The sequence below is a fragment of the Typha latifolia genome, chromosome 2, assembly GCF_019914945.1.
Source record: "Typha latifolia isolate L0001 chromosome 2, TyphaL0001v2, whole genome shotgun sequence".
NCBI lineage: Eukaryota > Viridiplantae > Streptophyta > Magnoliopsida > Poales > Typhaceae > Typha > Typha latifolia.
Window position 1 is genome coordinate 15503264 of NC_133087.1, and position 15875 is coordinate 15519138.

At 36.3% G+C, this 15875-nt stretch overlaps 1 protein-coding gene across 2 annotated transcripts; it reads right to left on the minus strand.

The window, feature by feature from the left end:
- Positions 1-1371: 1371 nt before the first annotated feature.
- LOC140782140 (mitogen-activated protein kinase kinase kinase YODA-like) lies at positions 1372-15212 on the minus strand. 2 transcript variants are annotated; one of them, XM_073128555.1, is made up of 14 exons: positions 14904-15212; positions 13436-14226; positions 12589-13323; positions 11707-11794; positions 11549-11611; positions 10458-10618; positions 10271-10346; positions 8892-8951; positions 8671-8778; positions 8263-8502; positions 6834-6925; positions 4220-4930; positions 2412-3312; positions 1372-2317 (listed from the first exon to the last, which is right to left on the minus strand). In XM_073128555.1, the coding sequence occupies exons 2-12, from the start codon at positions 13987-13989 to the stop codon at positions 4414-4416; spliced, it is 2694 nt and encodes an 897-aa protein (XP_072984656.1). In that variant the 5' UTR covers positions 13990-14226; positions 14904-15212; the 3' UTR covers positions 1372-2317; positions 2412-3312; positions 4220-4413. The 2 variants fall into 2 exon arrangements, with proteins under 2 accessions (XP_072984656.1, XP_072984657.1); XM_073128556.1 differs by having other exon boundaries at positions 2099-2317; positions 2418-3312.
- Positions 15213-15875: the final 663 nt, after the last annotated feature.

The following is a 15875-nucleotide window of genomic DNA, read 5'->3' on the forward strand; positions in this document are numbered from 1 at the left end:
ATTATTTAATGGTAGTTGATATGATATAATTGATGAAATATAAGATGTCTATATGTTACTTTCTTTGGTTTATAGTTACAAAAACTAGGATAAGGGAACTTATCGCCACGATGGGGTTATTCTTAAACATCATAAGAATGATAGGATATATATATATATATATGAAATATTATCTGGAAGTTATCTGTTCGTATTAATACTAAAAGAGTACAAAAAGTGTAGGGGGGGCATTTTGGAAGCCTTTGAACTCGGGACACTACTTACTATCGTCTCTTTATCCCTTCTATAATTATATCCTATCGATTGAGCAAGAATAGCGAAGGCATGAAAAGGGAGGTATATCTATGGATAAATGTGCCCTATATCTTATCTTAAGATTGGATAAATTAAATGTGAAATATAAATAGGAATGTAAGAAAATAGGGATTACATCTAAACCTTCTGAGCTATTGCTTATTCTTGTATAAACTCTCATTTAATTTTTGTGACACATTGATATGTTTGATTATGTAAAACCTTCAAAATATCTCTTTATTAATTTTTCATTATATTTTTCTACTGAAAAATATCATATAATTGTTACATGATTAATCTTAAGCTTTTTAATAATTATTTTACTATTATTTTAGGAAAAAAATATATTAAAAGTACTATAATTATTTGATATTTTCTATCAATGCTATTAAGGAATGTGAGATATGAGAAATTAGATAGTTGAGAGGGTCTCTCACATAAAATAAATCTTCTTAAAAAATGGTCCATAGAATTCACTAAAATTGAAAACCCATATTAGCTAAAAAAGAGAAGGGAAAATATAACGAAAAGGTGAAAAAAAAAAGGGAACATATCTACTGCTCCCAAAATATATTAACTTTTTCTAGTCTTCAAATTATTTGCCAAATTACTATGATTTGTACCACATAAAGTAGCCATGTAGATTTATATATAAGTAAATCACTCTCACCAAAACTAAATTTTAAAATCGCTTTCTCAATTAACAGTTTCTATTGATATGATTTGTCTTCTAAGATATATTACTATGTAATCATTGTCTCAAAAAGTAATTTATGTCGTTTTACCTTGCTGTTGTGGTACTTAAAACATTTTTAACCAAGATCAGTCAAAATGTCAGAGATAATATTACATGAAGGCATCGGTTTGAAAGTTTTGTTCGATTAAAGTATATTTCGAAACTAAATAATCTATCTACCTTTGTCTATCATTCGGCAACAAATGACATGAAAACTCTTAACTCCCCACTAAGCACAAATGACCTTCCCCTGGCTTGGCATCCCAGTAGTATTGTCACTTCGAAGAACAAATAATAGAGAAGAAAAGCACAACAGTCCAATAATAGAGGTCCCATAAAGCTTGGATAAATAACATCTGATACTTTCTGGTGGATCTTCAGTTAAATAGAAAAGGACTACTCCTGTAGATGGGATGAGTAGTCTCAAGCACTGTAATAATACACAATTAGAGGAGCTCTCATTGGGCACAAAACAAAGCAGATGACTATAAATGATTAAAATGAGAACAGTGGGTGATGAAGCAGGACATATAAGAACACAGATGTAAGCTAAGGGGCAGTTATATGTAACACAATGAGCTGAAGAATGCACAGGCTGGAAGAGTGAAGGGTGACTGGATCCAACAGTCGGAAGATCAAGAACTTGACGCTTTTCCCGACTTGGAAAGTTATAGCTGCATCAAAGACGGACTGAAAGACTACGGATCCATGAAGGGAAAAGGTGGTCCATAAAATTTAACATCATGACCACATAGTCTGTGAGGCGAAAGCTAAAGGTACAAAAGCTTGGTCATAGACCTCAGAAAATACAAGGATGTTTAGCAGTGTTTGGCGGAGTTCAAAGGATATAATGTTTAAAGTCTTTCATTTCCATACCTTGCTTGCATTGAGAACATACTTCAGATTCATATCACTTACTAGGCTCGGTGGCTTCCGCTAACTCTTCACTCTATCAAGGTGCACAAGGCTTCTTTAGCTGTCACCTGGATCGGATTCAATACTTCAAACGTATAGAGGACAAAAAAGATGCATGACTCTCTCACCACAATTACTTGAGTATGTTGTGCATTAGTGGAAAAGAGATGGTAACCATTTAGCTTCATCTGACATGAATCACACAGTGGAATGACAGGTGATTTATGACAATTTCAAGCTTCATATACATTAGAGTAGAAAATGCTACTGTTGGTTGGGCTGAAATGTGCTCTAACATCAGATTGTGAATATTTGTTTCTAAGTTGATGGCGAGAACTTAGAGATCATGTATCCACTGATGCCTCACTCTACCTGTAAGAATAACAACCTTAGTGCTTGGTTAAAATAAAATTAAAATTAAAAGATGAAAAAGGATGGAACTAAAACTGTATCGTCTGAGACATACCCATACCAACAATTCAAACTTGTTGAACGATGATACAATCTAACTGTTGCTTGACAAATCTACAAGTCAGGGAAGTTCGGAGTCCATACAAATTGCATTTGCAGCTCAGCGGTCTGATTCACACTAGCAGGAAAGACTGGTATGGAGATGCAAGTCCAAAATTGTCCTCCTCCCAAAATTTGGCTTTTAAACTTGTTGCAGTATGAGTGCCATAGCTTTTTCCTTTTAATTTCACAGAAAATGAGACTCACAATGCTCGCAGTTTGTAAAAGTTATGCAAGCATTTGCCCCTCAGAACTTTCCATAGCCACTCTGCAGTTTACATGTTTTTGATTTGGGTAGTAAATTTTCTTGTGCAGCACAACGAGTAGCAATGTCAGGGGAATAGCAACCTTCACAATTATAGTGCAGACCAAGACTCTGCACTCTTTATAAAATTTGTATGCAGTTAAAGAATATGAGAACCTTTTCTCCAATTCGCAGCAAGTATATGGTAACGAAAAGTCCCAATTGTAACAATACAAAGTTGTCCCAGTGACATGGTACTACTGTAATCTGCAAGCTGAGATGATGGATATGTATAGACTGAGGGATCAATTGCCTCTCCCGTGCAATATCTCGATCCTTAATTATGTTCCCAATTTTCCATCTTCTGTACAGTAGCCTCAGCGTAACAGGGAAAAGAGAAAAAGGAAAGACAACTATACAACTGCAGATCCTGTTATCTCTAGCCATTGCTTCCTTAACGTTTGGAGGTTTTCATATACAATTCAATCCTCAAAACATTAATTGCTGAAACTTTCAGCGCAGAGAACTGCAGGTTATGATGTGATCATTGGATAATATTCTCCTTGATCTGAAAAAGCACTTCTGAACAATAACTTGGTAAGGTGAAAGCCACCTGTTAAACGATTAATCAGAGAGTATAGAAAGAAAAGAACATATGAACAATAAAATTTTAAGCAGAGTAAGATTACACCAAAGGTATCGGAATGGAAGCAATCACTCAAGAAGGTTCAAAAAAGAAAATTCCATAATTACTGTGAGCACATTTTTACATGCAAAGTTGGTGATATATGTAGGTTATTTCAGAAACTCCCAAGAAAAAAATTCAAGATTTCGTATGTTATAAAAAGAAACAACCAAGATAGGAACACCATATACCTTTCCCTGCTTCAGCAGATTGCAATGAAATGTCATTGTCAGAATCAAGGATGGCTGTGCCACAGGCGAGGCCTATGCCGACCACCGGCTAGCACAACACAGCACGGCACATGCCGGAAGAAAGAGAGAGAAAAAGATGAGGGAGACTACTCACTTTTACTCTTTGCTGCTCGTCGTCGTCCGAGCTCGAGGCACCGCTCGCACCAGAACTACGAGGAAGTCGACAGCGAGCAGCGACGATAAGCTCAACGATGAGCGGCAAATAGCAAAGACGAGCAACAACGTCAAGCAGATCGCAGCTAGGAGGGGTGTCGTGTGGCACCCCTCGTGTCATGTGCTAGTATACTGCCAGCACGATAAGTACCAATTGGCACAGCTATTGTTGGTCAGAATATTGAAAAAAGAACTGGCTTAAAAGAAAAAAAATGATTATAATGAAAGAATGAACAACATTTCTAGTAGACTCAATAAGTTGGGGAAAAGAGTGTGTTACCAAACCACTAATGCATCACTTATGCAGAATAAAGGCTATGATTGAAAGTCCAAAAACAGTTAATTTCAATTATTTAAGCAAAGTAATGATAAAGGCAGTTAACAAAGCTCAGCAAGGAAAGAGAAAGGTGACAGAAAAGAAGCTAACTTACCAATAAGAACTTGATGACAAAGACAATCTTCCATCCACAGCTTCATTGCTCAAGTTATTCCATGGATATTTTTGGCACAGTAAAACACAGTCTGGTTTCTGAGCATCTAAAGATGAATGATACCGGATAGGACAGAGAAAATAATCCATGAAGATAAAAAACAAGCCTTCCCTGGCTGCCAAACTCTTGCAAAATTAAGTACTATGTTTCCGTCCACGTGTTGGAGAATTAGGATTAGTGTCGAGTGATTGGTTCAGCATGTGATCTCTCAAGACTTGATGGGAGGCACGATCAGAAAGTGGCTGTCTATCAGAAGAATTCCAAACACGTCCGTATCCTATCATCCCATATTGAGGACACAAAATCTCAGCCTCAGAGCTCATCTTCTCCCAAAGGACAGGCGAGCCTTGTTGCAAACCTAGGAAAAGGTCAAGCGTTGGATCTCGAAATGTAATGCCACTAGGATAGAGATCATTTTGCAATCTTGATGAACTTGTGACACCCTCTTTATGGTAAGCTGAATGAATTAGATGATTGAATGGAATAGCACCATTACCACCTGTTGGAGGTGTGGAAGCAGCTGAGGTAGTTCTAGGGCTTGATATGGGAGAAGGAGACATCCTTCCATTAGCATGTTGTGGAGACCTCGATTTCTGTAGAGGACTTTGAGTTGGAGAGACTGGACAGGATATGTTATGTATGTGGACTTCGCTGCAGATTTATAGAAGTGGTGTCAGATTTTATATGTTAGGCTTTTGTCCAAAAAAAGATGCCCACATTAAGAGAATGCTGCAGTGCCAGTTAAAAAATCCTACACAAGGACAATGGGAAAAGCGAAAAAGTTGAAGCTGGCAACAGTATTACATACACTATAATGACTAATCAAAGCTACATAATATACTGGAATCGACAGTTTCAGGCTGAAGAGTGAACTAAACTAAGGACTAAACGTTCAGGAAACAAGTTGGCACCATCATTGTATATTTCTCTTTAAAGTGATTTGTCAATAGATGAGTTATCTGATTCGGAGTAGTCGAATCAAAAAGTCTTGAGGAGACAAATGGAGGATGCACACACACACACAATATTTATGTTTTTATCTGTATGTGTGTGTATATATGTATATATATATACATCGGTGCGTATATATATGTTCATATGTGTCACAGCCCAGCGTGCCCCAGGCACACTGACATGCCTCTAATAGATTTGTTTGAGATTTTATACATATTTTTAATTTTAATTTATATATTCAAACATATATTAGAGTCTTTTATCTCTAGATAATATTTTAAATGACCAATTTTGTTAAAGTTATAGAAATAACACAAGTAGATATATAATTCGACATATACTAATTGAACACATTCATTAATTGACAACAGCTCAGTAATTTGTAGAAAAATAATATTATCAAATAATTCTACTTATGTTGAAATCTCAATATTCAAAATTTTGGGTTCAAATCAATTTATATGGAGTTAATCTTACATATTCCTACACTGATATTGACCCAATTTAAAAGAATTTGATACATTAATTTTGATTTATTTTTAAACTTGAGGCAAATAATTTTTTCCTTTGATTCCTATATTTTGGAGAGTATTTTTCATAGATCTAGCATTTTCATGCTAGATCTATAATTCTATATCGGATGACTCTCACAAATAGTTGATCTAACAAAATTAAGCTAGATCCATCATTTTCGGTCTCTTTATAATGTAATGGGTTCCAGGTGGCATATAGTGGGTGTCGTTCGATACTATACCCATATCAGATGATACGAGTTCAGCATGGACTAAAACGAAGGTATGCCGGTCAACATGGCTCAACAAGCCCAGCACGACACAACCCGCGCCAGGTGCCGGTAGCCCATCAACACGACAATCTTTAGTCAACAATACACATACATAGATAGACACAATCTCAGACTAAGGCACATGCAAATTTAAACGCACAAATGCACAACATATAGATGTACATAAATAAACATATGCTTCTGCATATAATATAAATATAATCCTATATTTGCAAGAAAATTGGCAGCAAAATTGATTAACTACTTGGTATAAGCCTCGAACTTCTCAACAAAAGATAAATATTGAGATTGGGGAACTTTCTGTAGGTAATTGTGTAACTCTCCTACACAGTTATTTGTTTCCACATCGCCATTAAGACAAAAGCAGATATTTCCCAAAGGCCTCATCAAGAATAAAAATACTGCCATAAATGCCAATCAACTGCAATGATCCTAATACTACCAATTGGGTAGATTGACCTATCAAAAAAAGCTTTTATGAGTTGACGTGGCAAGGACTACTCTTTTCTAAAGTTCCTAGTAAAGCTAACCATAATTAAAGTGGATAAGAGCAATTGACTTTTGAGGAAATTTCAAGTGAGCTTCAACAACAGCAAATGCAGATAAGCATTCTGATTCTATCACAACATAGTTTTTGGTATTTCCATGTCTAATAGATTCCATGCGCAATTTGGAGAAGCAACTACTATCGTGCAAAAATTATGTAATCTGTGCTTGCCCAGCCGATAACTTCTCACATTCTATGAAAATTGCAAAATAAAACAAGTGGAAATGAGAAAATGCTAGATAATTTACCTGGGCAGTGCAACCAATTTTGCACCTCTCCTCTGTTGAATTGTCAGTCCTTCCATGCCCAAGGAAGAAATATTTCTTGAACGACCAGCACCCTGGAATATCATGAGAGTAGCACATAAAATGCCACAATAATTAAAAAGAAAAGCAAATAACTTACATTCTACACAAACCTAAACAGAGGAAAATAATTAGCCAGGGAATATTGTTGATATGAATATAAAAGAGATTTTTCAGAGCAAAGTCAGAAAAAAGAAGAATACTGGTAGTACTTGTATTAGCAAAAGAGACAAAACCAATAATGTGCATAAATCCCAAATAAGATGACCTGACCACATCAAACAAGAACAGTAGGATGATATAGAGGGGTTGATTCAAAGGATGTATTGTGAGGGAAACAAAATCTATTTAGAAAAATTAGTGAAGCTAAAATTAGTGAGGCATATTATAATACTATAGACCAAACATGGACAAAATTGTATGAAAATTTTGCTAAAAGAAACAAAAGAGGAGGCTCATAGGCCGCTAAGTCACTAAGAATGTGGATCAAAGAGTTTTAGTGAAAAGACAAGACATTAAGGAATGGTGACTTCTGACAAACTATACAATAAAAAATGTTGTATAGATCAGAGGTCTTGCCATGAAGCCACCATTTCTCTGAAGTCAAATATACTCTTCTTAATGCATATCCTCTAGTGCATGCATGCCTTACTATTCTTTCTTCCTGATAATTGTGTCAATCAGAATTCAGGAGCAATAAGTACATTCCACAAAAATCCAAACGATGCTTGCATATATCAAAACATTACGAACATTTAGTTTGTGATCATTAGCACAAGTAAGATGGCCCATCTTGCTGTTACATGCACCTTTCTACTAACTGCTACCTTATAAATTCTATCACATTATTAGTCATATACCCATGCGTAAAAAGGGAAAAATACGACTAAAATTTTGTCAAGCTTACAGCTTGATAATCTAGAAATTCCAAATTAAAGAGCAAGAAGCAGAAAATCTTCATTACTTCGTTAAAGACAAACAAGTAATGCATGCAAATCATCTTCATGTCCTAAAAAAATAGATTGTCAATAGCTCATCACAAACTAAATTGGTCTACTATGATCATTCAATTGTAGTAATAAAAATTTATTTTTTACGCATGTTGGAATTTAAGCTCAGATATCAGTAGCAAAATGAAAATTGCCTTGGAATATGTTAGTTCAATATTTCATGTCATTCAAAATAAGTAGGGTTTACATCCACCCACCGAATGAGAAGTGGCAGCCACAAAGAAGAATTATGTCCATTAAACTTGCATAACACAATCAGTAGATATGCAACTAATAGCAGCTAAAGAGCCACATTCAATACTTTAAGTAGGATGAAACAAGATTAACAATCAAACAGATAATAAATATAAAGATATAATTACCTTAGAAATCACTCCACGTGTCCGACCATCAGGAGTTTCTGAAGGATCAGAAAAAACAATGGATCTTTCTAGTGAGGCTCCATTTTTGACAAATGGATGCTGCAAGAGATCAGCTGCAGTAGGACGTCTAGATGGTTCACGCTGCAGGCACTGTCTTACAAAATCTTTGCCCTTCTCTGAGAGATGATCTGGGATTGCTGGAAGCTCCTTGCTATTTCCAATCTTGAACATAGCTGCAATCTGTAGAACAGACATAGTCAATGAGTTAAGCAGGATATGTAGAGGAAAATAAAGTAAACTTTTAAACAAATGAAGGATCTAGCTAGATTCCTATGTTTCAACAAGTTTAAACTTTTCAAATAATATTAATAAAGGAAAATCATGAGCTCCGAGATTGTAGGTACCAACCCCTTCATACTGACTCCATGGTGGTTTTGAAGTGGCCATCTCCAGAACAGTGCATCCTAAGCTCCATATATCAACAGCAAGGTTACAGCCATTTGTGTTTTTTATAACCTGCAAATGTATTGTTATGGAATTAAAAAGGAAGGATGTGATTTACAAAACAAAAGGGGTAAGTAAGTTAGGCATCCAAAGAGGTAGAAAGCAAGGATCTAAAACAAGATTACCTCAGGCGCCATCCAGTATGGGCTTCCTTTGGATGATAAGGGACATGATTGTCCAGTAATCTGAAACAATGTGCCAAATTAAGTACAACATCTAAGTACTAACAATTTAAATGTTCTTTCAATAAGGAACATAATTTTCAGAATAAAAGAGAGAGAGATCATAACAAACAATAACAGTTTGCAAAACCTACTACAATCAAATATTTGATCCCCTCCTCCTGAAATGAATCATCTTATCCCCAAACTGCTATATATTTTGAGAAAATTTAGCTCTTGCCCATCTTCAACACAAACTTGATCATCTGGCTATAATATGGGAATATCATACATATTTTTTCCATCACTGTTTTATCCTGCAACTTTTTCCAAAAAATGACATACCTCTATGCGTGCAATCTTCTTGTTTTCACTTTGAAGTCAAAATTCTCCAGCTACATTCCAATGAATCACTGACAAAGATGCTGCAAACTACGCATTACAGAACTCCCTCACTTCCTTCTTTACCCTTATTCTTCAATCTGTCTAAAATGAAAGTCTCATCAAGTTACATACCCCTTCCATCCATTCGCATATGTGTGTTGCATTTGACACTTCAAGGACAAGTTTCAGATTTATGACAGAATACACATTTCTCATCCCCCACCTACGTCCTCTTAGCAAATTGTCTAATTTACAGGCTAACCAGGTAAAAGCTCTTACTTTCAGTAGTAGTTTCAGTTTCCATATCAGAGGATGTGATACTAAATCCTCCCCCTATTATTAAAAAATCTGTTAAATGATTTATTAACATTGTGGTCGCATTATTATTCAACATTTATTTGACTTTAACCTTCAACTGCTGTCAAATATTCTCTGTTCCTCCTCTAACAGCTAAGAGTCAAAATTCCTTCAATGCTTTAATTTCCTCATGTCTCAGCCACACTAGCATTTTCATTCCTAGCCACTGCACACAACCTAGGAATACAGCAAATAGATTGCAGTATATCATCTATTTGAATGCATAAACCATGCCAGATTTTATCCTCTTTTTTTAAAGTCTTCACGAGCTAGTGGTGCTTCGTTCCTCTCCTGCTCAATGATCCACCATTTAGCTCGTAGTCAGTTGCAATCTGTACATATGAGATAGAGTAGCCGAACAAGTTCTAACTTCTAAGATCTATACTGTTATTAAGATAGAAGCCAATGGGCATGGGCAGGATATTCCAAAGAGCCCATTAACATATATTTATCAAGAGATGTCAAAACAAAAATCACGGGACGCAAACATATATTGGCATGAGAAACTCATTAATCTGCACATACATAAGAGCAGCATATGAATTTGAGTAGAATGTATTTACTTAAAAGTACCAGAAAAGACTAGTGAGCATGAAGCTTACATGTTTTGCCATCCCAAAGTCTGCCAGCTTAACACGACCATTTGGGTCTACAAGTATGTTTGCACCCTTAATATCCCTGCAAACTCAGAAAAAAGCAATAATTAGAGGCAGACAACATCCTAGGTAGCAAAACATTGCATGACTACAGGAAAACAAATGTAAATGATAGTGAGAATTTACGGAGTACCTATGGACAGTATTTTTGGCATGCAAATAAGCTAAGCCGGAAAGAATTTGCTGGGTATAGCTACGAATTGCTGGTTCCCCGAATTGTCCATACTCTTGGAGCAGTTTATGGATGGAACCACCAGACACATACTCCAAGTATATATAAAGCCTATCATCTATCTGTCAGGAAAGTAATAATGTGATATCAAAACACCATAAGAACACGTGGAATATAACTACTCATCTTTTCTGAAGTGAAAAGTTGATCATTATTTCACTCAAACCACAATATACTTGTATATTTACATTTTCTGTTCTTTCAAAGCATATTTAGTCAAATTTCTTACTTGAAAATCAACGACTTAACTACTACAGGAATGTTCCTGGCAAAATGATGTAGTAAAGTATGGCTCTGATACCAAGATAGATCAACAGTTGTGAAGGGTTTTCCAAAGGTAATATCAAGGGATAATCAAATAAGCAAAAGAATAAAGGATTTACTGTTTGAGTTCATATCTAAACAAGTGCTGAAACTTTACAGTTTAATCAGACGTTCTATGGAACTGGCAAGCAGTAGGATTTATTGCTGGTTATCATTTTCGAAGAAAATAAATTCAAAGTTAGTCAGTTATAGGATTAAATTGCTCCCGAACACAGGATTTGCAGTAAAACAGATTTTGCCAGACAAAATAGAATCATAACTCATAAAGCGGTGATTTTACTTGTTGAAATCTGATTTATCATCAAGGATGGTAGCAAAGGGGAAACACACAGATAAAAGAGCAGAGGAAAAGGGTTCTGGATAGCTGGAGTCACTCTGGACTCTGGAGGTGACTCACACCTGGCATGGTTTAATGACAAGAATAACTTTCTGTATCATAAGAATACCAGTAGCCAAATAAAACAAGGTTTACAAGCCTTTGTTCCAACTGTCTGGAATCATCTTATCTCCATTTGTTCCTTTTAAGGACCAAATATGCTCTAGCAATGCAAATGAATTGAACTTGGAAGTTGGAACCATGTAAAAGCAACAACTATAAATACAGAAAAGCAGATGAGATAACCAATGGTAATAAGTAGCAACCACTTGTTGGAGACAAGAACTAATACCATATCGGATCCATAATACTGTACTATATTAGGATGCCGCAAGCAGCTCAAAAGAGATATCTCCTGTCAAAAGAACCCAACTATTACCAAGGAGTTACCTAAACAAAGAAGAAAGCAATTAAATGATGTTATATTTTCAGCGGTACGAAAAAACTTACCTGCTCCAGTTGCTTTGCACTTTCTTTTGATTTAGCATCATCCGAGAAGAGGGTAACCTCCTTCATCGCACACATTTCACCACTCTCACTAGTTTAAATAAGAAAAAAGTGAAGCAAGAAATATATGATATTGAGGAACATAAGTTTCCATTGTAAGTGGGAGAAGATGATAAAATCGCAAAAATAGCTTTTAGATAGTAAATATGACAAGATCAATTTATTATAAATCATTAAAAGCTGATTTATAGCCTATAAGCATTACCTGCTTGTGTTGTGAGATGGATTTGTTGCACACCAATTACTGTTGTTGTTAAGGCCATGTTAGTCCTTATAGATTATCGATTTAATTTTCAAGCTATTATGGCCACATTTTCTATCAAAAGTCTTCAGATGCCCTATGACAGTGGTCCCCTAATAGATCAATAGCGCCATCCCATTAAATCTAATGAACTAACTGACTAGGAATCACACAATTTTACATTTTTAGACTAAGACAGGAGAGTGCCAGTAGTTTGTGCAGGACAGACATTTGGTTTCTATGTAGGGGAATTAAATTTTGGGTATTGTTTTTTATTTTTTTACCTTTTTTGAGGAAAGAGGAATTACATTTTCTCTAAGATTCAAAACTTTTCCCTGAAGCTATTCAAATTTGACTTATTCCTATCATGTTCCCTTTTTGCATGTTTTTCAATTTCTTGTAACCAGTGATTAAGAGAGTATCTCATTAATATACTAAGTGCAGAATTCATATCTTCTTGTGTTAACCACCAGCATAATGCATGTGTTGTGACAGGGAAACTTAACAGTAGTTTTAAAAGATATAGAAACCAATGAATGAAAAAAAAATATCAAAACTCCCTAGGAGGCAAGAGGCAAGCATACCTATCGAAGCCAACATAAACATGGCCAAATGTACCTCGACCAATCAACTTCCCCTTCTTCCAACGTGATCCAGGGCCTGCGGTATTATCTGCTTTGCCAGGACTACGAGGCATAGAGAGAGGACCATTTGATGCTGAGTTATTAGGAGGGAAAGGACTTTTAGTAATCCTTATTGGCGGAAGCATCAGTTGATGGGTGTGCTTCTTCCCCTCATCACAGCGACTTGTTGGTGATTCAGGTGCCGTCCCTCCAGCCCGTGGATGCAGTGGAGAGACAGTTCCACTGTGTATCCTAGAGCTAGGGCCAGGGCTTGTCATTCTTGGGCTAGGTATTGGAGAACACTCTGCGCTACCCCTGCTGGTTTGCCAGAATAATTGGCTCAGCATATCTCCTCCCACTGAATTATGCCCAGACGTCTGACCTGAACCTGGACTAGAACACTGACCAGATCCAAGGAAAGTTACATCTGCACAAGGCTTCACTGCCCAAAAAGCTGACATTTGAATTTGATCGAGGATTCTTTTAGGACTTCTAGAAGGACTCGAAATTGAACTATCTGGAGCACTTCCAAGGGAAGCCTGCTGAGGATTTTGTATGTTGGACCTCTGATTGTCAAAAAGCCCCTTCTTGGGTGATGTCGAAACCTTTTGGTTACTAAGAAAAGTATTAGTGGGCTTCACCGTCTCTCTCAAGTTCTTTTGAGTTACGGCAACAAACTGATCTTTGCGCACAACACTTCAAATTGGGACAATGAAATAATGTAAGGTACAACATTATAGTGAAATATCAAGCACAAAATGACCAGCAACACGTCATTTAGATTTTCATCAAGCTATACAGAATTTACCTGGAACGGTTGTTAGTAATAGTTTTATCTCTATGTCCATTTTCGATATCGTTGCCTATAGGGCTCTGAAGCTGAGAATCTGCTGGATCATCACTATCGAAGGAGCAATTGCTAGAAACTGAAGCAATAGCCAAGTTTCCATCAACATCCATTGTAGCTGGTCTTTTCGGAATGTGACTAGGAGTAGAAAGTGGCAAAAGCAGTTGTGGTGGCTTTCCCCGCTTTTCCAATTTGGGCTTTGACGTACTGACTTCAGATGATGCGCGTGTTATGCGTGGATGCAGCCCAGGAAGAGGAAGTGGCTGGGAAAGTGGCCTATCGGCAAAACTTTGACAGCGAGAAACTTGATTAGTGGGTGATGTTGAACGTGATTCTGCTCTAGATAAGGATCCTTTCTCTGATCTTGCCTCCCTGTTGCGTCTTCCAACCGCCCCAGATTTCGTGTTTTCTTTCTGTGCAATTGGACTAATAAATCGATGCAATGTGTCGATGAAATTTTCCTTAGTTTTCTTCTTTGCATCTTTAGAGGACAATTTTCCCCACAATGATGGCATCTTAAAAGCCAAAAGTACTTTTAGGCCAAGTTACAATTTACTAAGGAGTTAATTAAACTATCAAAACTCATAAGTCAGCATGAGAGCAATCCAGAGGTTTGCCTGAGGTAACAGTCTGTTTGTTGTGTAATGAATCCAAAAGAAAAAGGACTTCAATTATGGGAAGCCCTCCAAACAATAAATGAGTTATCATCTAATTTCCTCACTTCTCACATTCCACCTACTCTCTTTTTTGACCTGAAACAGAAGGCAATTACAATACCATTAATAGACAAGCAACAGTATGACTAGTCAGTTCATAAGCATAGAAGAGTGAATTCTTACACCTATACTATATGGAAGTAATAACTGGTTGCAAGTAAAAGCAAGAAAAGCATCATTCAAGAAACTCTTCTCAAGTTCAAACCACCCATGCCTGCCAATCTCAAACTTCCTTTTTACAAGTAAAGACAAGACATACATTGTAGGGATAAATTGTAGCGCCATTCCAGGGCAGGTAGATTATTTTTCAAAGGTATTCAAATCTGTAATGCCTAAGAAGTGATTCTTCCCCTCACCGCACCACAACATGTACTATATAGAGAAGCCATCATCAAAAACCACCACTCAAACTTGTTTCGTAGCATTTCCTCGAAGAAATTTTAAGCCAAATGAATGAACTTTTCGCTTCATTAGGCACTTCATTCTTCACTCATGATAGTTCTACATTAAATCTACCCAGACAGATGAACGTCAAATTATGTAAATAAAGTGCTACCAAATATCCCTATAAATGAGTACATAAGCAAGTGAAACGGATCAGAACCCTCTCAAGATTGCAGATCTGGACAAACTCAAAACAAAGAAAAGACCGAAAAAAATCCACAAATTTCCCACTACATGTTGCTAACTCAATTAGATGATCACGAGCTCACCTCCAGAGACAAATGGCTCAATGTTTTCTCCCGTAATCCTTCGATGCCCTCTCAATCGTCGAATCAGCTCTCCCGACACCTAGATTGAGAGCTCCGAAGGTCCAGCTCGCCACAGGAGTGAGAAATGGAGAGCTACGAGGCTAGCCTAAGACTACAAAGAACCGAGAAAGCTAAGGCGAAGACCGAGTCTTCGAGCTCAAAGAATTCGAAAGCGAGAGGCCTCGAGAGGGAGACTAGAGGAGACGAAAGAGAGGCGAAAAGGAGAAGGGAAAAAAAAGAAAGGGTTTGAATAAAGAGAAGCCCGAGAGTAGAGTAGAGTCGAGACTCGAGAGACTTTTACTAGTCTAGAAACGAAATCACCCTTAAGATAATTAAAAAAAAATACGTAATAAATAAATAAAATGTACTTTTTTCTCCGAGTCGCTCTTTTATAATGTTATTACTTGGCAGAGACAACCAGTAGTTGTAAGAATAACGTCATTAGTGCTTAATCATCGAGCTTAGCTGTTATTTAACTTTAAAGAGTTTTTCTTCTTCTTCTTTTGACCCTTTATTTTTATTTTATTTTTAAATTACAGAATATCTCCTGAAAACACCTTTGACTTTGAATAGAATGTTTCTTGTGAGGCTTCTCTGGATTAAGGTAACACCAAAGCTGGTAACTCATCTCAGTAGCAAAAGTGGAAATTTTGAAAACCAGATGATGTTAGACAAACGTGCAAGTGAATAATCTTGATGAGTTTTGACCAAACTAAAAATTTATTCTAAAACTACTACATTTTTTTATTAGATCAGCACCACATGAAAAATCACTGTCACAGATTCTTAATAAATTTATTACTTTTACCATTATATTAAAAAAAAAAAATATATATATATATATATATATATATATATATATATAATTTTCTATATCGCTTACAATACTAGTTAAATTTATTGCAAAACTACTGCACTTTTTTTACTAGTTTG